The 24,197-nt window shown below is 34.2% G+C and overlaps 1 protein-coding gene across 8 annotated transcripts in view; it reads right to left on the bottom strand.

Annotated features, from left to right (window-relative positions):
• Nucleotides 1–24,197, bottom strand: part of LOC127066102 (nephrin) — a 381,314-nt gene that overhangs the window by 89,330 nt on the left and 267,787 nt on the right. For 6 of the 8 annotated variants that reach the window (XM_050999416.1, XM_050999418.1, XM_050999419.1 and 3 more), the window contains 2 exons: nucleotides 11,198–11,347; nucleotides 9,669–9,842 (listed from right to left, as the gene is read on the bottom strand). In XM_050999416.1, coding sequence (XP_050855373.1) covers nucleotides 9,669–9,842; nucleotides 11,198–11,347 — 324 coding nt within the window. The remainder of the gene's footprint in view (nucleotides 1–9,668; nucleotides 9,843–11,197; nucleotides 11,348–24,197) is intronic. The other 2 variants (XM_050999415.1, XM_050999420.1) reach the window with 1 other exon arrangement.

Below are 24,197 nucleotides of genomic sequence, written 5' to 3'. Positions count from 1 at the left end.
TCGTCATTACTTGCTTTATGAATTTGGACGGTAGGTATATTATCGCTTTTCCGCGTCATCGCTTTGGAGAAGCCATGCTAAAGCCATGCTTTGCGTTCGCAGCACGCGCGACGCATTCATTCGTAATAACGATCGGTCCGGGATATCGGACGTTCTTTCGGAAATCGTTCGATAATGTTCTCTTTTATATACGTACATATAACGGGAACGTTTCGCCATTTACGTCCACGTATTTTGCGTTTAATCGGAAACACACACACACACACACATATCTATATTATATATTATATATTATATATTATATACATATATATATTTTTAGTCTATATATACGTACATACATAGATGAAGATACATACACAGATAAGTATGAATGTGTATAACGTATACGCGTACCTACCTACCTACCTACCTACCAACCTACCAACCTACCTACCTACCTACCTACCTACCTACCTACCTACGTATAAACGTATATAATCTGTCGAACGATATTTATCGATCTTCCCTCTTCGTTCCGTGAAAAATGATTTTCCAGGAATACGGTTACGGGTACCGAACGAACGACGGCTCTTAAACGATATTTGTACGGTACATATAACGTCTGTTTGCGAGAGGTAAGACGCTCGTACGTTACTATACGACGTCGTACTATCATTTCCACTTCCGGGATAACAGACGGGGGAGATGGTGAAGGAGAAGGAGGAGGAGGAGGAGGAGGAGGTAAAAGGTAGAGGAAGGAAAGGGAGAAAAAGAGAGACGGACAGATAGACAGAGAGTGTGAGAGAGAGAGAGAGAGAGAGAGAGAGAAACAGACGAGACGATATGACATCGGAAATATGATTTTCGTTCTTCAACAAGCTTTACGGTTTATAGTTGTGGGTCGTCGGTCGGTCTATCTGAGAAAGTGAAAAAGATCAGGACGATATCGAGCGTAAGAAATTTCTTATGAGTTGTGTATGAGAGCGTACGAGTAACTCGTAAATAACAATAAATACGTTCTAAATCTGTCTTTTGTATAAAGTGAACAAAACTGGTACGTCGATATATTAACTTGATTCATTTGGGTGGGCTGTGTTCTTTTTTTCTTTTCTTTTCTTTTTTTCTTGACAAACGGAAAAAAGCAATATGTAGCAATCTATATATCGAATGGTTAGATACATTTCGAATAATATTACGACGGGATATTATCTACGAGATAAAAGTCTCGTATTTCGGATAAATGTATATATACATATATATATATATATATATATATATATATATATATATATATATATATAGTGTGTGCCATTCTATTTAATATCGAATGAGACATACGGCGTGAGAACGTTTCCGTCATTCTGAGAATGTCCATCACTGGATAATCCAACGAATCCTCGTTCTGACCTATATAGAAATAGCATATCATCGTTCTCTCTTCGAATTTTATACTATTACACACACACACATACACACATATATATACCTTATGAGTCTCGTACATTGATCTACATTATATCGTCTATGCGTTATTAATCTTTCCGAGATACGAAATCGCAAATGTCATTGCTCGTAAATTTCATTAGAAAAGCCTGGATAAAACATATATATATACATATTATACGTTGTAGTAGAAATTTAAATGGTTTAATAAAACTATCCTTTAAAATATTCATCAGAAAAGGAAAAAGGTATTCCACATTTTTTACTTTCTTCACGTTCGCGTTTCTCGCATAAATAATTTTGTTCATTTCTGACCAAGAAACATGTTAAATGACCTAGGCAATAAATATGTACAAGAGCGAGCAAATAATGAAAGTGAAATAGAGAAAAAGAGAAAAAAAGAGACAGAGACAGAGACAGAGAAACAGAAAAAGAGAGAAGAAACAAAAAAAAAAAGAGAAAAGAAAATAAAACGAAAAAACAGGAACGAAGAAGTAAAGCACCATAGCCGCATATTAAACTTTTTCCCTATTTGTTCTCTTGTTCTCTCTCTCTCTCTCTCTCTCTCTCCCTTTTATAGCCGAATAACCAACCACCATCATCTCTCTGTCTCTTTTTGCCAGTTGTATTTCCGTGAAAGTCTCGATGATCACACGTATACACTATGTCTAGCGATCCCCTTTCGAAGCTTGACTCACGTTTCCTGAACTTTTCAATTATCTTTGAACGCGGTGGTGCACGAAACGTTTCATTCCCGAAACGGCACGAAATATGCGGAACCGACGGTGCGGATTGAAGCGGGTTCAAGCGAGTTGGACAGTGGCAGCCGCCGCACCTCTCGTTATACGTAACTATCTGCAACTGCGGCGATCTCACTGTCTCTAAGCCCTCTATTTATATCGATCTATCTATCCATCTATCCATCCATCTATCCATCTATCCATCTATCCATCTATCTATCTATCTCATTCTATATGTCGTCGGCATCGTCGTCTATAGTATCGTCGATTCAAGCTCGATGCATTCATGTGCAATTCAAGTTGCATTATCGGTGCATTCGAGCAAAATAGCATTGCTCTTGGTTTTGTGTATTAGTATTGTAGTACATATATATGTAGAGTATGTGGATAGAGACAAAGAAAGAGAGAGAGAGAGAGAGAGAGAGAGAGAGAGAGAGATGGCATGTGTATGTGAATCTTTTATAGAAAAAAAAAAAAAGGGAAAGAGAGAAAAAATGTCTCGATGATTCAAACATTTCGTTGTGTTTATTATATATAAGAGAGATAAAGAGAGAGAGAGAGAGAGAGAGAGAGAGAGTCTTTTAGCACATGAGATAAGAAACATTCTTTTTTATAGCCTAGAACCATATTATCATGATATATGCGATTATTATCAATGTGTGTATATATATATATATATGTATATATATATATACATACACATATTGTTTATTTACGAAGCGAGTCGTTCAAGTTCGTGAACGTCTTTCTTTTTTATGGTATCGTTCGAATGGCATATCCGAAAGATCGACGTGAAGTGATAAGAAAAAAAATTAAGGAGGGCTTAAGGATAGGATGTGGTTTTCGAAAATGATTCGAGAGATAAGATGATGTAAAAAGAGAAGGAGAAAGACAGAGAGAGAGAGAGAGAGAGAAAGAGAAAATACGCGTATTATGATAATGTAACAATCGTTGGAAAATATCAGGATCTTACTCTCGTAAAATCGTTATCGGAATGACTCGTACTTCAATGTAAACCACGAAAACCTCGCCAAGTTTTTCGGTTAATATCTTTACGAGCTGTAATAACTCCTGCTATTATCTCTGAGTGCTTTTAGTTTTCTTTTTATAAAACGTGCCGAATCTCGCGAAGTCTTTCGGATATCGAATAAGAAAGTTAGTCGTTCGTTATACCTACATATTTCTCTGGTTTTCTTTCTTTCAAAGGAAACATATCCAATTAGGAAGGACTAATTAGTCGGTTTGCCGCTTCAAAATTGTAAGCAATTATCGTAGTCGGGAGAATGTAAAGGAAAGAGAGAAATGGTGAAAAAGAGAGAGATACAGAAAAACAGAAAGAGAGAGAGAGAGAAGAATGAAAGAAATGAAAGAGAAAAAGAGAGAGAGAGAGAAGAGTTAAAAGGAGAAAAAGAATTTTTTAACGTGACTCGAAGGAGATGAATGTTTAAATTAAGAAATATAAATCCCTGACAAATCTCGCGCTCGGTCGTCCATCAAATCCGAGTAAGAAGCACAATGGGAAATGGAAGGTACCGTTGGAATGGCGTGTGAAAGGTCTTCTCTTTTGCGTTTGCGTGTAGAAAGTAGTAGCAGTAGAAGGATCAGCAGCAATAGCAATAGCCTTAGCAGCAGTATCGATAAACAAGCAAGCAAGCAGGTAGGTAGAGATAACAAAAGCAACAACAACAACAACAACAATAACAACAACAACACCAACACCACCACCAACAACAACAACAACAACAACAACAACAGTAGCAGCAAGAGTAGCAATAGGAGGATCAACAATAGCAACAATTGTAGAGGGAGCCTTTACTTATTTCTCTTAAACACGCAAGAGGTCCAACAAAAAGAAGAAATTTATACGTTCGCGAGAGAAAGCACGAGACTTTGTCTGACGAAAAACAAGAAAAAAAAAAGAAAAGAAAGAAAGAAAGAAAAAAGTGTTATCTCTTTTTCTCTCACTTATCACCGTCACTACTACTACTATCGCTACTACTACTACTACTACTACTACTACTACTACTACTATCACTACCCCATCGCCATTACTACCATCCGCTAACTAATCTGTCAGACCTATTCTCCCCGTTCTCATAGATTTCATTTTTACCTTCAACTAAGGGTATAGTTGCGACTACCGTCTACGGTAACGTATATCAACGTTTGGCAACGAGATCATGGGAAAAAGAAATATGGGATGTAATAAAAAGAGAGGTTTTTCCTTTGCGAAACAATCCCTTGCAGATACTCAGGTATAGTATTCGTTATCGTTTTACCGGTATTGGAAAAATGAAGCTTGAAAACTATTGGTCCTGCGATAAGAGATAAAGAGAGATAGAAAGAGAGAGAGAGAGAGAGAGAGAGAAGAAGGGTTAGAATGAAAAGGTAGAAAAGGTTGGATGATATAAGAGCAAAGTCGAACTCGTACGATCTAACTACGCCACCCACCACCCACTCTCTATCCCAATCTTCGCTCTTACCTCTCGTAGCTCATAAATAGTAAATGAAATGCATCGTATCGAACGAAGACCAAGGAATAAGAAATACTTAGTTTTTGTTTTATTCGTGACACTCGATGCTTAGAATAGGAAAATTGTCGTAATAGTTCTGTCAAATAATTATTTCATATCGTCTGTTATTTTACTAACGTTTCTATGTTAAGAAAATTAACCGACCTGTTTCTTTGTATACGCGTACCTACGTATGTATTGTTTGTTTGTTTTTTTTTTTTTTTATTTGCAATTTCTCATTGTTATCGCATTTTTTCTTCTGCTTTCTTTTGTCTTGTCTGTCCTTTTTCTTTTCTTTCTTTCTTTCTTTTTTTTTTTTTTAATTCAACGATGCGATTCGTTTGGCGATTTAAAAATCCTGTTTCATTGGATTGATTCATAAATAAGTGGCCCTTTTTATTGTAATAAGCGTCTTGATTATAAGGGTACTTATTCATGAATCAATATTTAAGTAGGCGTTATATAATAAATAAAGTAAATTCTTGAGTACCTGTAATAGATAGATTACATATAAAATTTGTATGTGTGTATATATATATATATATATATATATATATATATATATATAAGATTAAAGGAATAACGTTAAATAAATAAACAACTGGAAAATGCGGGCGTTGTTTAATATTACAATGGGATAACTACTTGAGATCAATCCATTTCCGTGAGAGAGATCTGGTGAAAGTCAATTGAGAAAACGAAGAGAATTCTAAAGCTCGTCAATTATTTCCCTTTCGACGTAAATTCTCCTATTACCTGCATCCCTTAACGGTTTCCCACAATACGCGTTGTTTCCCTTAGGAACACACGACGACGACGACGACTATACTTACGTACATATATACATACACGCACACAAATATATATATATATATATATATATATATATATATATACGCATATGATGTAATTACATACATACATTCATACATACGTACGTACGTACGTATCTATAGTCAACTACGTACACAATACGACGAGAAACGACGACCTACCGCAAGAATTTAGTAAACCACAACTTTGCTTCGATAATGGCAGCGAGGGGAAGTTACTTGGTTCGTCATTAACGACTTTTCCATACCCCGAAAATTCAGAAACTGGAGTCAAGTCGTTATACGTCGTTACCTCGACGAGTTGTGCATACAGACAAAATATATATACATACATATGTACGTATGTACATACACACGGAAAGAGAATTGTAGAAACCGAGATAAAGCAAGCAAGCCAGCCAGCCAGCCAGCCATCCAGCCAAGCCAGCCCCAACCAGCCAACCAGCCAACCAACCAACCAACCAACCAACCAACCAACCAACCAACCAACCAACCAACCAGCCAAAGAGAGAAAGAGAGAGAGAGAGAGGACAAGCTCCATTCATGTGTCACACTCGAATCGTCGTTTCTCCTGTGCGAACAACGTAGGCCACACGGTATAAATCCACCCTCTCGTTTATACGTGTCCTGAAAGAGAAAGAGAGTAAAGGGGCTGAGAGAGAACAGGTGGGGGAAGAAGGTGTAAGAGAAGAAGAAAAGGAAAAAGAAGGAGTTAGACGGGTGCAGAGCTTCGGGCGAAAAGTCCTAGGCTGCAGGGAAGATCTCCATTGCGTTTCAACCGACGAATAATTCACGAGATTCGATCGTCTTCTTCCTCTTCCTTTTTATTCTCTCTCTCTCTCTTTCTATATATATATATATGTATGTATATATGTATTTCTATCTCTAGGTCTCTCCATTCTCTCTCTTTCTTTCTCACTAGCTCGTTCTATATGCGAACAAGCGCTAACCTGTCATCCTCAATCCTGATGTACTTCCTAGTCTTGAAAGACGACAAGCTGCCTTTGCCAGAATGAAATCCGTCGTTACGTCGCAATTCGCTGCCGTTGAGATTCGCCAACGCAAAAAAATTGATAAAAAGAAAGGGAAATAAGAGAAAAAGAGAAGAGGAAAGAAATAATGAGGGAAATTAGTTTTTCTCTTTTTCTTTCTTTCTTTCTTTCTTTCTTTCTTTCTTTCTTTTTTTCTTCTTTCTTGTTTCTTTTTCTTTTTTTCTCTCTTTTCTTTCTTCTTTCATCGATCTTTCTTTCCACGAGTTCGAGTCGTTCTTATTATTTTCTCATCAAAAAAAAAAAAAAAAAAAAAAGAAAAAAGAAAGAAAACGAGATACCTCAGGATACGAATCCTATGAAATCCTAATTCTATCGGATAAGGTACTCGCAAATTTATGATTTTTATTCCGATGTGATTTTGATCTTGATGAAAAATCGCGTTTCATGGTTACAAGACTAAATTGTCGTTCTATCATTTTTCTTGTACTTTTTTTTTTCTTTCTCTATCTCTCTCTCTTTTTTTTTTTCAATATTTTCTTTTCTTTTTCTTCAATTTTTTCCTAGCTTTTCTCTTTCTCTCTCGTTTCTCCAAGATAATCATTTTTCGTGTTGTATCGAGGATTAGGTCGGAAGGAGAAAAGAAGATGAACATTTTTCTTGAGACAAAGAAGAAAAGAAAAAAACAAAAAATAAAATGTCTCCACGAGATACTCCTCGCAATAAGGTACAATACCGAGCTAAATAAGCAAAGAAGCACTCTTATTTCGTCGTCTCTTCGTATAAGTTTAATCCTCCTACTAAAGAGCTCCTCCACCTACGTGCCTGCTTTACATGTAAAGTCGGATAATAACGAGATGCAAACGCACGACCGTGGAATCAAGAAGTGTCGCCAGTGTAAGAACGCAAACGCGTGAAATAAAAGTATGCATACGACCACGTTTATTAACGTAGTTATTAACTTCTCGAATTTTTATATAACCGTACAAATTAACGGTGTTTTATTAAAAAAAAAAAAAAAAAGAAAAAAAATAAACGAACGAGCAAACAAAAAAGAGAAAATATTTTATCTTCTACCACGTTTCTCTAACAATCTCTTTGTCTCTCTCTCTTTCTCTCTCTCTCTCTATCTTTTATCATCGGCAAATAGAAAACGTTTCATGAATTCTCGTAATTATGAAATGATATTATTACGACTGAGATATTTGTATTAAGAATATATGTATTTATATACAGGTGAATATTAATTATACGAAACTGTATCGAACTCTCTCGTCTTATAAATGATTACACTGTTACATATAAATTTTGTTCATTGTTCAATGTATTATACAGGATAGATCGAAAGTTAAACGGACGATATTAAAAATAAATTAGGTGGTCTTTTTACGAGACTTTTGATTTTTCAGGTTAATCTTTATCCTTATTTTTTTTTTTCTACAGAAAGAAAGAAACAATAAAAAGAAATTATTAAAATAATCGCTTCGGAACTTTCGATCTAGATTTTGTTATTTTTTATTCTTTTTTTTTCTCTTTTCTTTCTTTCTTTTTTTTTTTTTCTTTCGGACTGAGGATAGCTATCAGATTAAATAATCTTTTTCTGTCTTTTTCTCTTTTAATCTATCTTTTTTTTTCTTTTTTTATTTCTTCGAATCGTTCGACCAATTCAGTTGCGATCGATTATTTGATTATCGGGATTTAAAAGGATCTACCCTTGTAGATCCACAATATAGAAATGTGATTTCGTTATTTAACCACAAGCTCGAGAAATCCCTTTGAATAAGCCATATACTCTTAAAAGCTAATCCTTGCATTACTCTTGGATTAAATTTCATCCATTATCACAGATTCGCGCTAAATTTCTATTGTCCGTTGTACACCTATCTGCCGCTCACCATACTGTAGCCTATATATCTGTACATCTATATATATATATATATATATATATATATATATGAATAGAATATCTCCGATCAACAACGATCTATAGGATTATCATAATTAACGTTCGTCTGCGGTGGCACGCGACCCGAAAATCAATACTTTTAATTGATAGAAAATACGAAATACGAAATATTTCTCTTCCGACATGCGTTCGTAAACGGATTGTCAAAAATGACCGTAGAAAAAAAATTATTCCATCGCGAATTGCAAGTTTTATTCGATCGCGCTTATCTAAAAGACAAAAAAAAGAAAGCAACGACACGTGACATCGCTGATATATGCTGTAACTTAAGATTTTGCTTTGTTCGTTATTTATATCGATTGATTGATTTATTCCTTCTTTCTTTCTAACAAAATACTTTCTTTTACGGCATTAAAACGCGTTAAAACGAAGAACGCGCGCATTTACATTTAAAAGAACATTCACGTATATCAGATCTCCCTTTTTCTTGTATTTTTCTTTTTCTTCTTTTTTCTTAATTTTTTTTTTCCTCCTCACGAAATTTATTCACGTTTTAATTAAACCGAGATTATCCATGTATGCTAAACGATACGTAGAGAGATTAAGGTTACAGTTTGTAACAAAGTATTGTAATATGAAACGTAAGAGAAGAAAGGAGTGGGGAATGTACCAGAGATCGAGCACTCGTTTCTCTCGTAACGTAAACACAACGTAAACAAGAAAATAAGAGGGAGATACACGTCCATTTTCCTTTCGCATCGGCCATGGGACACTACTTTCGGGCGTTTCGCGGTGGTACTGTGGCATCTCGAATGAAACGATGCCCAAGAGACCAAAGCCGGCGTCGTTTCGCGTGAAATATTAAGAACGAAACGGTACTCGGAACAAACGGATCTCTTTCCTCTTTTCTTTTCTCTTACTAGAAAGAAAAGGGAAAACTCTTGGTGAAGTGCATGGACTTTGAATGAGCTCGGCCACGTAGCCTGTTTCTTACGAAGTACTTTGGTTCTTTTTAAAAAGGGAAAGAGAAAGATACGAGCAATGGAAATTGATCGTTTCCACGGTTAAAAAATTTATGTATAAAGTGTACGAGTACAAGTTCGCGACAGGAAGGAAAAGAGAATGAAAAAAAAAGAGAGAGAGAGAGAGAGAGAAAGAAAAAGGAAAGGTAAGAAAACAAATTTAGAGAAAGAGAGAGAGAGAGAGAGAGAGATAATAATCAATCGAAAGTGAACAATGTAATATATAATGTAATTACTTACAGATAACGGTGAGATGAGCGTTCGCACGGATCGGCTTGACGCGTACATGTGGTCCAACCTGACACTGATATTCTCCATCATCGGTTAAAGATGCATCGGTAATCTGAAGATTATAAACTCCTGCGTTTTGATCCCCGATCAGTCTTAATCTCGGATGACCAACGATCTGACCACCTGTGAAGGAAGAGATCAAAACAAATTCGTATAAGTAATACATACTTTTCTTTTCGTATATATCTTTTTCTTCGATATTATACGTACACGCACGTATGTTTAATGTTTAATTTTAATTTTAATTAAAGCGATCCATTTGGTGGTCTGTTTTCTTTTTTCTTTTGTTTTTTTAACTTCAATTTTTATTTATCTATTTATTTATTTATTTACTTATTTATTCTTCCTCTTAGCATTATTACTACTGCGACAATTTAAAGAGAAAAATTATCATACCTCGTTCGCGTTACTTTTTTTTCCTGTCATTCTTGTCACTTCCCTTATAAATGAATTTCGCATTTCAAACGATGAAAAATAACGGTTGCGGTATTAGAGACTCGTAAAGTATTAATCTGTCGCCGAAAATAATTTTCCTTTTGCGAGAGAGATTAATTTAATGTTACGAGTGAAAGAGAGAGAGAGAAAAATAGATAGATAGATAGAAAGAAAGAGAGAGAGAGAGAGAGAGAAAGTAGAGACTTTTCATGCGAACGCAAACTGATTGCGCGTCGTCGTAACAAAGAAGTCATCCGACGATGAGTTGCCGACGTTTTAACATGAAAAGGAAAGGAGAACGAAATATGCGCTAGCGGCAACGATTAAATTTACGCTCGTCTCCCTACCACCTCCAAACACACCTCCATTTCTCCAAAGGAACTTCTCTTGCTCTCCTTCTTTCTCTCTTTCTCTCTTTCTCTCTTTCTCTCTCTCCTACTCTCTCTCTCTCGCTCTCTCTCTCTCTCTCTCGCTCTCTCTCTCTCTCTCTCTCTCTCTCTCTCTCTCGTACACGCGGTTAATCTCTTGCTCTTTCTCGCACGTTCCAGCTCGAATTTAAAAATTACAAATTCCCGTTTGAAATGAAACTCGAGGAAAATTCGTGCGAAAGAGGTTAAATTAAAAACGTTATCATCCCTATATAAAATAAGTAAATGTGTGAAAAGTTTTTAGTTCGAGCGAGGATCGATTAAATCGATAGAAAGATATTCGAACGATAATCGGGATTAGGATTGTAATTTAAATTGAGAATTGATAGATATATACGGATCGAGTGACATTTATGTTAATCATATTCTACGGTGCTCATTTATGTTAATCATATTCTACGGTAAAGAAAATAAAAAATAAAGGATTGTAAAAGCGACGACTTTAAATGTCTCGAAATATAGCACACGGAATATAACACTCAACGATTCTAACTTTAATGAACTTTTTCTTTTACTCTTTCTTTTTTGTTTTTTTTTTTTTTTATTGTATTTGGTTTTGATTTATTTTCTACTTTTTCTTTCTTTTTTTTCTTTTTCAAGAGAACAAATACTTACTCATCGGTTGTACGACGTAAGCAAAGCCGTCTTTGACCCACTGAACGATGCCGACCCTATTCTCGACCTCGCAGGGTATTATCACCTCGCCACGTTCAAGCACGGAACTATTTCTCGGCTTGAAACGAAAATATTGGGCACCCTCGCCTGCTGAAACACAGAAAAAAGGACGATACTCATTTTTGTGTAATACCAATGTGTCGTTATCGCCGACGACGTCGTCATAGTCATCATCGTCATTATCGTCGTCGTCGTCGTTGTCGACGTAGTCATCATCGTTTTCGTTATCATCACATATATATATATATATGTATGTATGTATGTGTGTTTGTATGTATCTTGCAACTTGAATCGTACGAGAATAAATAAATATCATGGGAGTTCTCTCGCGATAAAGAGCAATAAAGAAATACGGATGTTACATCGGTAATTAAAACAAAAAAAAAAGAAAGGAGAGAAAAAAAGAGAAGGAGAAACGAAAAGAAGAGAAAATATAAAAAAAAAAAATAAGAGAAAAAAGGAGCTATCCGAAAATTTCGTAGGGATCGTTAATTCTCGTAGGAAACGTTTCGAGGAAGAAAGATAAAAAAAGAAAAGAAAAGAAAAGAAAAAAAAATGTTCTCGTACGAAAGCGATCGAACGAAGATCGAAAAAACATGATGTAAAAAAAAAAATACAAACACACACACACACACACACACATTTTGTAAAAAATACGAGTAGTAGTGTTCGCGAATTAATTTCTTTCTTATCCCATTTGTCTTCTTCATTTATCCAATCGACAAGAGTTCCCCTCCCCCCTCCTCCCCCACTTTCCCTTTTATTTCTCTAATTTCTTCTAGATTTCTTATTAGCATGTTAAAAGGAACAATTCATTATTTATCTCCCTTTCTCTGATTACTTTGATTTTCATGAAGATGCTAACCAAATTCGTAGGTGGGACTGACGAGACTGAGAAGGGGTGGAGTTGAAGAGTGGGGGAGAATGGTAGACGGGTAGATAGGTTGAGGGTGGATGGTAGAAACAATGGCAATAAAGTGATTCGGTCGGTACTCAGTTATAATTAAGTGTACTATAGTAGTCTAGTATTTCTCGTTAATGCTATACCATCGTTGTTGTCTCCATCTCCACCTTGGGGTATTTCTTGTCTTTGGAGAAAATTCCACGTTTATTGAGTTTTGATATTAGTCGTTTCCTCCTCTCTCTTTCTCTGTCTCTCTCACTCTCTTTCTTTTTAAGGTTTTCCTTATTGTATTGTTTGTTTGTTTGTTTGTTTGTTTCTTTCTCTTTTTTTATCATATCCACACGATTGCAAAATGAGTCGTCATTGTCGTCGTCGTCGTCGTCGTCGTCGTCGTCGTGAAAAAGAATATGATCGTAACGTTGCAAACCCGATATGACAATGGAGTCTTCGTTATTTGCATATCCATTATATCGTGTCTCTCTATTGAAACGACGACTAAAGCCGTCGTCGTTTGTTATTTATCTTTCCTTCGATTCATGCCGATATTAAATCCAAAAGGAAGCAGAAGAAGAAGAGAAAAAAAAGAAGAAGAAAACAAATAAAAGGATGGAATTTTTAACTCGTATACAAGTACTGTCATCGTGTCCCTCTTTTACTCTCTCTCTCTCTCTCTTTCTCCCCTACACAACCCTATTCTCATTAAAGTTATACACGCGAATTCGTTATACCTATCAGCGTTGAAATTTGTTATCGATAGATCTTTACGTTAAATTCTGATAGACAAATTCGATATTAATAAATTCAGCTTGCATTTATCAATCATCAGAAACACTTTGTCCTTTCGTTTGCTTAACCGATACATGTTACATTTTTCATTATAGAAAGTACAATAAAATGTTTTCAACTAAAATAATTCACTCTCATGATTTGAATTAAACGCTTCGAAATATCGTCCTCGAAATTACTGATTTTTTTTGTGGAAATCGAATCGATAGATTTTAATATAAACACACATATATACATATATATTACTTTATTCGTTAAGTTAACAAATCGTATATGTGTCGCTATGTACATAGATGATACACGCGTACTACACACACACACACATATATAATCTTATTATTTGATTCCGATCATATTCAAAAAATATTTCATTTCGAAAATGACTTGTGAGAAAAACGAGCGATACGTTTAATAATAATTTCTCTTCTCACTTGGATACTCATTCGGAGAAAGCCGTGGAAAAACAAATCTTCCTGTTTTCTCAACGTGGCGCACGATTCGAATTACCCAAGGGGATAAAACCATAGCGGTGGGCATGGAATTTCACGAAGAACATTTCGCGAAAATTCGGTAACTTTGGAATTCTCTTACGCGTACGAGAATTCTCTTCGCAGTAATAACCCGTTAATGTATTTCTACCCGGTACTAAAGCCCCTAATTTTTGATCGGTACAATAGACGAGAAAATAACCCATAAGAGAATTGGTCTTTATTCGTTTGCTCGAATGAAAATTCTACCTTTCACATTGTCAGCTATTTTTGCATAGTTACATAAGTATTTTTGCATAATGATAACATCTACCTATCCTTTTCTTTCCGTTCTGATTTCCTTTCCTTTCCTTTCCTTTCCTTTCCTTCCTACCTTCCATTTCTATATTTTTCGTAAGAGAACAGTCGAGGAAAAAAAGTTGATACGCTTCTTCACGCTTTTATTTGAAATCGAAAGAGAAAGAGAAAAGAAAAGAAAAGAAAAGAAAAAATCCGGTATTAGCCGTAAATAAAGAAACCATAAACTATTTTTTATTGATCCGATTCGTCGTTCGATCATGAGCAAACCGATGATCGGTTCAAATTAAATAAAAAAGAAATATCATCTGAGCTCTCACAGTTTATTATTAACGATTCAAACGTAAAGAGTAAATAATATCGATATCGCCCTCGGTATAAAATAAAAATGGATATATCATTCTACTCAACGGGAGTATACTTTCTTTGTTGCTTTAACCCCGTTTATTTGCCCGGTATTTGTATTATCTTTATCTTTCTATAACAAAAGAAAAAAAAAGAGATGGCCAGGCTCGATATGATGACTAAAGGGATTTATTAAACTTCCAACGATGATAAAGTTACTGTTCTCTCTCTCTCTCTCTTTATTTATATATATATATATATATATATATATATATATTGTCTCTCTTTCTCATAAACGAACAAAGCCTGGTCATACGTGTTTCGGCTCGGACCGTTCGTGCGTGCGAGGCATGCGTGAAAACAATGATGCATTATTAACTTTAACCCAACCACCCCCTACGATCCTTCTCTAACAAAGCTCGGATATATGTACATAGATATAATAGATAGATAGATAGATAGATAGATAGATAGATAGATAAATAGATAGATCGACCGATCGATCGATAGGTGGAAAGAGGAAGATACTCTCAAACAATAGAGTCTTTATCGTTCATGAAACGTCAAAGATACTTCCGTATTCCATTAAACAAACGATAAAAATTCGAATAAAAAGAAAAAAATCTAAGATAATAAGAAAATTTCTCTCTCTCTCTCTCTCTCTCTCTCTCTCTCTCTCTCTCTCTCTCTCTCTTTCTTTTATGAAACTTAATGTTCACGATCGATCAAACTTTGAGAAGGATGTTTGAAAGTTCGGTTTATAATGTGTTCAAATACGTTTTAAAAAGTTGAAGACCGTAGTAGCGACGTAGGTTTCTTTAATATGAATAAAATTCTCTCTGTCGTATTTTATTTCGAAATTTCGCGAAGGAAAAGACGATCGTTTGAAAAATAGTCCGCGCGTTTAACCATGTTTTGTATGTTTTTCTCTCTCTCTTCGCGAATAAAGAGAAGGATAAATAATTTTACGAAATTATGTAGGTCAGTCTGTGCGGACTTTTAAAGTATCTTTTATTTACATATGAACATTCTCTCTCTCTCTCTCTCTTTCTCTGTCTTTCTTTCTCTCTGTAGAATTTCTAAAATTAAATGTTGTAGTGACTTTAAACAAGGTCTATTTTAAATAGATAGATTTTTACTGTCGCTATAATATTATATTATATATTATATATACATATAATTACTTAACAATTTTCTATAAACAATTTCTTCGAAATAAACACTACGTAAAACATAACATAGAAAATAATTATGTTCGTTACAAAAAAGAATCCCGTAGAAATTCAACATTTCTCATAGCTTATTAAAAATGAATGAGTACTTAGCTTCCAACAAAACAAGAATAAGAAATAAGAGGAACAAAGCAAAGAAAGAGAAGGAAGAGTAAAGAAAAGTAAATCACTGCAGTGTTAGCAATTAAAAATTCGAATCACGAGAGAGAGAAAGAAAGAAAGAAAGAAAGAAAGAAAGAAAGAAAGAAAGAAAGAAACGGACACAGAACACAGAGATAAAGAAAGAGAAAAATATGAGGATTGGAGTCGAATCGTTAAGTCGGTAAAATTGCAAACGGTAAAGTCAGTCGTTGAATCGATTCGAATTCAATCGCATATAATCCGCATTAAGACGATACTGATGGGATAGAGAATGCAAGGTGATAGGTCTTTGATCTCCTAGTCAAAAGATTACGACGGATAGATCACTTTGGTATAACGAGAACATCGATTGGATGTGTGCGAGAAGATATTGGTCATTCTATATATGTGGGATCTAGTTCTGTATACGTAAGTGTATGTATAAATTTACGTATGTGTGCGAATGTGTCAGGGTGTGGCAAGGGAACGAAACGCGTGTATACGCTCCTGCGGCCGAGTTACGCGTTTGACTTTGTAGTCTGTTTACGTTAGTGGTCTACTCGGTTCTCTCTCTCTATCTATCTATGTCTCTCTTTCACTCATTCAGTATATCTATCTCTCTCGTGTGTGTTTATACAGTGAGACTGGGTCCAAATGGTAACATCAATAAAATAATGTATAGGATTTCACGCGTGTCCCTTGGAGAGTCAACCTCTTTGTCTCTGTCTCTCTGCTCTCTCTCTCTCTTTCTTCTGTCTCTCTGTCTTTCGCTTTTTCTATTTCTTTTATTCATTCATTCTTTCTAAAAGCGTATTTACGTTCCTCCAAACTGGCTTTGTTCAATTTTGTAAAGGAAGGTAGGAAAGAAAAGAGAGAGAGAGAGAGAGAGAGAGAGATGAGGGAGATTAAACGAGAGACAACTCATTTGACATACTTAACAAAATGCTCGAATTCTAGACCTCCTTTGTGACCTATATTCTACTGAGGTTATAAGAAAAGTGATATATATATATATATATATATATATATATATATTATTTATAGAGAGAGAGAGAAAGAGAAAAGGATAAGACATTTCCACGGCATAATAATATAATAACAGCTTGCGTATTTTCAAGAATATCTCTATATCTCATAACGACGAAGAATGCTCGACGGAATGTTTTAAAAATCTTGGAAAATTAACTTGTTCTTTCGGAATGGAATTCTTAAGGGTGTTTCATCGTCTCTGATTTTATAAAATGATTTATACCAACAATGAATCCAACCGTAATTCCTGACCGACTTTGATAGTTATCGAGTTTTCTTTTGCATTCGAAATATTTAATAAACATAGTAATTCTCTCATTACACACACGGGTAATATTAAATAACATACACGTTCGATTATTTTAGGATTAATTGAAACAATGTATACGTTCAACTAGAATCAAATAAATTAATAATTACACGATAGTATTATTCGTTTTAAACTTATAAGACGCTTTAAAAATAAAATCATTTTATATATAAGTTGATATTTCAATACGGATAAATTTCTAACTTCGAGGTCTGTGCCGATTTATAATGTAAACAAGAAACGAACGCTCGACTGACTTTGAGTGTTATTTCGTTAGTATACCGTTAGATACCGACGAGTGAACAACCAAGATCTCTGTTTTCATACGGGAAAATTAAAATAATTTCTACTTTCGATAATTTTATTATAATTTAAACAACGATACACTCGTTTAAACGTAACACCGCTCGTTTACAATAATTATTTAATTTCATATTACGATGTAATTAAATTTTGAACGCGTAGTACATTACCATTATCTAATATCAACAGAAAAGACTTTCGATGGACTTTGATAGTTATCACTTTAGTTCTCTTTTACATTCTTAAACGTTAACATCGAAAATTGAATAATTTATAATTGTGATAATTTTCTAATTGTTTAAACGATCCTTAATGTACATGGAGTACGGCGAACTAATATTTAAACAATGGTACGCTCGTTTAAAGGTTATACGACTCGCGACACGCGTTAAACATAAACAATAATAATTTAATTCAATATTTCGATATAATTAAATTTTGAACGCGTAGTACACATTGCCATTATCTAATATCAACAGAAAAGGACTTTCGATGGACTTTGATAGTTACCAGTTTAGTTCTCTTTTACATTCGCAAACGTTAACATCGAAAATCGAACTTTCCGTAATGTCAATCTTCGATAATTTACAATTGTTATAATTTTCTAATTGTTTAAACGATCCTTAATCTACACGTAATATTTAAACAATGGTACACTCGTTTAAAGGTTACACGACTCGCGACACGTGTTAAACGTAAACAATAATAATTTAACTCAATAATACTTCGATAGAATTCAATTTTCATCTCGAGGTCGTTGGTTACAACGCGTGTTGTCAACAAAAACGGTTCTCCTTGATCGTCTTTGATTATCGAGTCAGATTCCTTTCGTATTTCGACGAGTGAACATCGAAGCTCTTTCTCTCTGTACGAGTAGATTTCTAATTTGCGTCTTATTTTATAAATTCGTAAGTAATCAATATTTAAATTAATAGTTCGTACGATCGTGAAGTAGAATAAGTGTGGAAGAAGTTGGTTCTTCGTTATCTTAGAGGCAGCAAAAAAAAAGTCCAACAATAGAGAAGACAAAGTAAGTATATTTTTATAAGAAACGTTTCAAATATTTCCAAGAATTTCTTATTATATAACAATAATACTAATAATTTCGTTGAAAACTTTTGCGTCGTAGAAATGACATCATCGTAATAGCGAGAGTATCGTATCAAGGAACATTTGCGTATCGTTAGAAAGCGAAAAAATGGCGAATTAGAAGCAGTGTTTGTTCGTTCGCGTTTCGCGATTTAAACGACAAGTGAACTTGCATAAATTGCGTGCAATGCAATTGTCAGAGTCAGTGTTTGTTCGCAAAGTATTTTGACTTTTTAATAGTCGCATAGATTGTATTTATAAAATACAGTAGAGTTTCGCGAAATAAATTCAGTGAGCGGCCGTTAATAAATAATTATCGCGAATTAAAGTCAGTGCATCATTGAAGAGGATTTGAAGCAACTTCGACGTCGACCTATTTCATTTTCAAGCACCTACGTATCATCCAAGTTCAATTTCGACGAATAAATCGCGAAGGAATGTTTCGGAGTCATCGCAGAACTTCTTAAGTAGTAAGTGTATTTTTAAATCTCTTCGATCAGTCGATCATGTCAAGGACGAAATCGACACGAGTATGATTGATGATTGTAATTAATTACTAAAAGAGAGATTTCAATGATTTTCTTATTTTTTGATTTATTTATTTAGATCGGGATTAAGGTCTTCTTGTTTCATACTTGTGTTAATAATTGTTAATAATTTGAATATATCAAAATGCATATTTAAAGATTTGTCTCTTGGGAAAATGTGTCATGGTTATTTATGATTTTTAATGAAGAATGAAGCAAGAAGACGCTCGCGATGAATAGTCTTCGTATTACAAGCGATATTATTGCTTGATTTTCTTAGAATAATTGGAGTAATCGATTGTAAGAAGAAACGTTCGAGTATTTTCCTATTATATTTTCTGATGAGAATGAAATTAATTAGAAATTTAATCAATTTCAATCGATGAAAGAAAAGTCTCAACGAGTGTCATTGCTTTCGAAAGAAAAAAGTCGATCAGAGTCATTGTTAAAGAAACAAGGAGAATAGATCATAGAACGAATCAATCGATTTTTCATTCAGGATTTTTTGCAATTAATATATTAATTCTCGTTTCTCTTACACACTCCGTATCACGTTTAAGATATCTCTCGAAAATATAATAATCATTTTCTATCGAATAAGATTTAATTATTTTTTTTCGAAGGAGCTGCGTTAGATTTGTGTTGAAATTTTTTCTCCATATATTAAAATCGGTCAAGTCATATTTTAATTTTATCACGTTGTCATTCGAAACGCTTTTACGGTGATCTGTCTATACGGTGTATAGTGTCGCAGATTTGAAAAACTTGGACGACGTAACGTTCCGTCTCCGGTCTCGTATCGACACGAGAATAAAATTATTGCATGCATTTCTATTATTAAAAAAGTTGAGTTACAAAATCGCTTTTCTAAAATTTAATTAAATTTATAATCTTACTTTTGCAAAATCAAGTTGTATATTAAACTACATTCATACGTTTTTCAATTCTTTTTTAATTTTTTTTTCTTAAATTAAATTAAATTCATTATTTTATTTTTATAAAATCAAGATCTATATTTAAAGTATTAGCTACGAAATATATAAGGTATGCTAATCGTGAGAACAAACGAATGCGCATCGAATATGCGTACGAAATTAAAACGAGACTGCAAAGAAGTCCCACTTATGCCAATAGAATTATTTGATTGAGGATAACTTGCATTTTTATTATTAAAGTCGAATTTTATAAATTCTTCTACTTTCCTCTCATTTTCAAAGTTAACATAAATTTATACTTTTAATTTAATTTCATATTTTTTCCTTATTTCTATAAAATTATGTTCTATTAAAGTCATAGTCACGAAACGTATAAGATATGGCAATTGCGAGGACCACTGAAACTGCAGCGAATAAAGGTGCATGAAGTTGAAACATGCACGCTGGGATGTATGCCAAGTTCTCCCTTTGCACACGCGTTCCACGCGGAAATGAATATTTGTTTAGATTAGGATCGAGAATTTTTCATTTACTTTTACTTTTTCTCGCATTAAATTAAATTTAATTAAATTCAAAATTTTATCTTTCATATATATATATTCAGTACACACACACACATATAAATCTCCTTCTCTTGTCATATTTTTTTTATATCTTTTATTTAAGAAAAAAAAAAATCAAGTGATATTAGAATCATTAAAATAAGATTTTTTTTTTTAATCACGAAACAAAGTGTAAAAAAATAGCAATTGCGGGGAAACATTGATATATATATATATATTGTGTTTTTTATTTCCATAGCGATAACGCTGATTTTAGAATAGAGTCAATATTATTTTAACACTCACGTGGATAGATTAAAGATTCTAGCGTAAACTTCGTTTTATTTACAAAACGAAAATTCGATTAGACTAAACTCGCGAACACAGATTTTTAAAATAGAATTCATTGTTAGTTTATGGGTCTCCGGACGCAGCAACCTCCACGTGGTGAGACCTGGGTCGATATTACTTGATATCATATCGAAATCCGATCTCTGATGCAAGTACTGTCGGGCGAATGGCTGCTTATTTCAATGAGTTTTCAAAATCTTTTCGATTTTATTTCAATTTAATAACGTTAATATTTTTATTTGCATTTTACATTGCTAATGATACTTCAATCGTGTTATATTTTTCAAAAGAAGATCTCTTCAGATATTAATAGCTTCGATAATAAAAGGGATCGCGTATTTTCGAACATCGAAGAAATTTTTTTTAAACAAAACTTCGTAATCAGTAAATATCTATAAATACAATATACATGCGTATATACATATATATGTATGCGAGTGTGTGCGTGTATGACGAATAGAGCGAAAAACGCATTTAATCGCACGATATCGCGAAAATATAAATATTCGGGCCGACGGATGAAACTGGATGGGCGAATTCGTTCAATGAATTACACGATTATCGGCTTTAGAACTTTTTATTACATTCCGATACTTCCAACAACCCTTCCCATTTCATCCCCTTTCAATCGTAACCCTTTTCGCGAGCGAAACGTTTTAATAAGCGGTACGGTTTACGCGATCCACGTTTGCATTGTACTCTCCAAGAGAGAAAGAGAGAGAGAGAGAGAGAGAAAGAGAAAATTTGAACGACAAAGCATTAAAACCGAAAACTGTTTCTACGCTTTCGTTAATCTTTCTATCTCTTTTTTTTTGTAATCTTTTTTATTTTTTTTAAGCTTCGAAAAAATCGTTCTCCTCTTTCTCTTTTTCTTCTTTTTTTTTTTTTTCTTTTTTCCATAGGTTTAATACAAATTTTAGCGAAACACATCGAAGTCTTTATTATCACGGAAGAAGTTTCTCAAGAGGGAAAATGTTCTTTGAAAAATTTCTTCGTCTCTGGTGCGTTCTCTTTCTTTAAGAAACACGGAAATGGCGGGTAAAGTGATGAAGAAAGATAAAGATAGAAATTAAGACACAGAGAGAGAGAGAGAGAGAGACAAAGGGAAAGAGCGAAGGGTAAGATCTTTTTTCTCAACTCTAACACTAAGAAGAAGGTAAGGTAAGGTTATATCTCGTATCGGTACTTTCAACGAGAGAACAGAGACTGCAAGAAAACAAGAGAGGAGGGAATTAAAATGGTAAAAGAAAGCGGTAGACAATGAGGACTTTGGTAATTAACAAGGTAGTATTTAACGGGTAACGACCTTGTCGAGTTAATCAAACGAAGATAGAGATAGATATATTTCTTCGTGCCATCGCGTAAAATCTCTTTAGCTTCCACTTTTACCTACCGTATTTATTTAACCGTTCGTATAGTCTTTTCTCTTTCTTAAAGGAAAAGAAAAAAAAAAAAAAGAATCTTATTATTCCATCAGGCATTTACTTGGATCCTTCTATTTTCTATCGAGATACTTACATAAGATCGATCGATCGATCGATTTTTCTTTTTTTCTTTTTCTTTTTTTTTTTAATTCTTTGTAAAACGACTTTGTTCCGATCGTGATAAAAGTTCATTACAATTGATCATTTGTTAATTAATAAGGAAAAAATTTATTGTCGATAAATTTCTCTTTGAATCTTTTTTCTTTTCTTTTTATATATATATATATATATATATATATATATATATATATATATCGTCAGTATCGCATAAAACACATAGAAGAGCGATATTAATGTCTTCTCGTATTTTGATCTCATTCTTTTTCAATCTTGATAATCATTAGTACACTCGATCTCCAATACTCTCTCTCTCTCTCTCTCTTTCTCTCTGAAAGAAGCTCGTATCTCGTAATTGACATTGTGTCATTGTAAATTTAATTGCCGCAGGAAATGACGTGACGAACGAACGAACGGACGAACAAACGAACAAACGAACGAACGAACGAATGAACGAACCAACGAACGAACGAATGAACGAACGAACGAACGAACGAATGAACGTTCCGTCGAGAAATGTAATAAATTCGATACCCGTTATCGATTATATCCAGCAAACGGAGAACCCATATATATTTCTTCCTTTCGGAATATAGCTTCGTCAATAGTCGACTACAATCGACCAGCTCCATTCATATTTCATTGCGAGCCAATAAATTTTCGTGAAGCTTTTAGTAACTTTACCCTTAAGCGGCTCTGTTTTCCTACGTTCGTCGAACTTCCCTTAAGTCTTCGTCTTTCGCCACTACCCCAATCATCCAACCACCTTACCCATCACCCTACCTGCATTTTCATTCCACCCTCTCTCTCTCTCTCTCTTTCTCTATTTATCTTTCTATTACATCGAGACTTCTAATCCTTCGGATCTAAATATTTCATCGGGAATAAATTCATCGGCCATTCGTCATATTCCGAAATCAAATTTGAAAACTTTCAATACCGTTCGATTTACTAATCGATCATTATTAATACCTAAAATCGAGACAGAGAGTTCCAATTCTATTCGATAATTGATTCGTAGAGAAATCCGAGTTAAATTGCAATTTGCTTAATAGAAAGGAAGAATGGAAGAGAAAGAAAGAAAGAAAGAAAGAAAGAAAGAAAGAAAGAAAGAAAAATGGAACAAAAAAATAACTCGCGAAGAGAGAAAGAAAGAAAGATATATACATATATATATATAGAGAGAGAGAGGGAGAGAGAAAAAAGAGCGTGCGCATGTATGCGTGCGTGTATAAGAGTGTAAATGTACGAGAGAGGGGGTGAGAGTGGGGGTTAGTCAGAATATAACGATTCTAGCATCCGATCCGTTGTAAATTTACGAATGATGTTCGATATATTTTACGATATATTTTTCGATATATATTTTTGTAGAATGAGTATCGTCATGCACGACGGATTATTCAATATCCTTGATGCCTCTCTTTTTTTTTTCACCCATCTACATTTTTTCTTTTTTGTTAGTTTCTTTCTTTCTTTCTTTCTTTTTTGTTTGGTCTTTCCTTTCATTTCTTTTTTCTTTCTTTTTTTTATTATTTATTTATTTTTTTTCTTTTTTTGGCGAGCCGTGGGCATTTCGATTTATGAAACTGTCAAGCCGTGTACGGTCTGCAACCGATTGGATGGGCGCGTACTACGAAAATGCATTAATAATAGTGGCAAACGTGTCGGACATATACTATAAATAAACGTAAAAGCATTTCAGTTTATATACGTAAACCCGTTGAAAGTCAGTGTGACGCACGCTCTGGCTCCTGGTTACTGGTACTATTGGTACTATTGGTGCTACTGGCTACTGGCTCTAGTCGATTACGGTTCTTTCTAACGAGAGAATAAAAAAGAAAACGAGAAGAGATGAGCGAACGAAGAGAAAAAAGAAAAGAAAAGGGAATAAGAGTTTGAAGGAGAAAAAAAAAACGACGAATTTTCGAGTAAAAATCGCAGCGCGTGATTCGGTAAACAGAGAGAGAGAGAGAGAGAGAGAGAGAGAGAGAGAGAGAGAGAAATGAGAAAATAAAAAAATAAATAAATAAATGAAATTTTAGTCAGAGACATCGATATAAAATATGGTGTCATACATTTCTATCTGCCTAAGTCATAGTTATGCGTACTATGCTCACATTCTCTCTCTCTCTCTCTCTCTC

This window comes from Vespula vulgaris, chromosome 9, assembly GCF_905475345.1.
Source record: "Vespula vulgaris chromosome 9, iyVesVulg1.1, whole genome shotgun sequence".
In the NCBI taxonomy this organism is placed as follows: Eukaryota; Metazoa; Arthropoda; class Insecta; order Hymenoptera; family Vespidae; genus Vespula; species Vespula vulgaris.
Note: the sequence above shows the minus strand (reverse complement) of the source record. Positions and strands in the feature narration are given on the sequence as shown.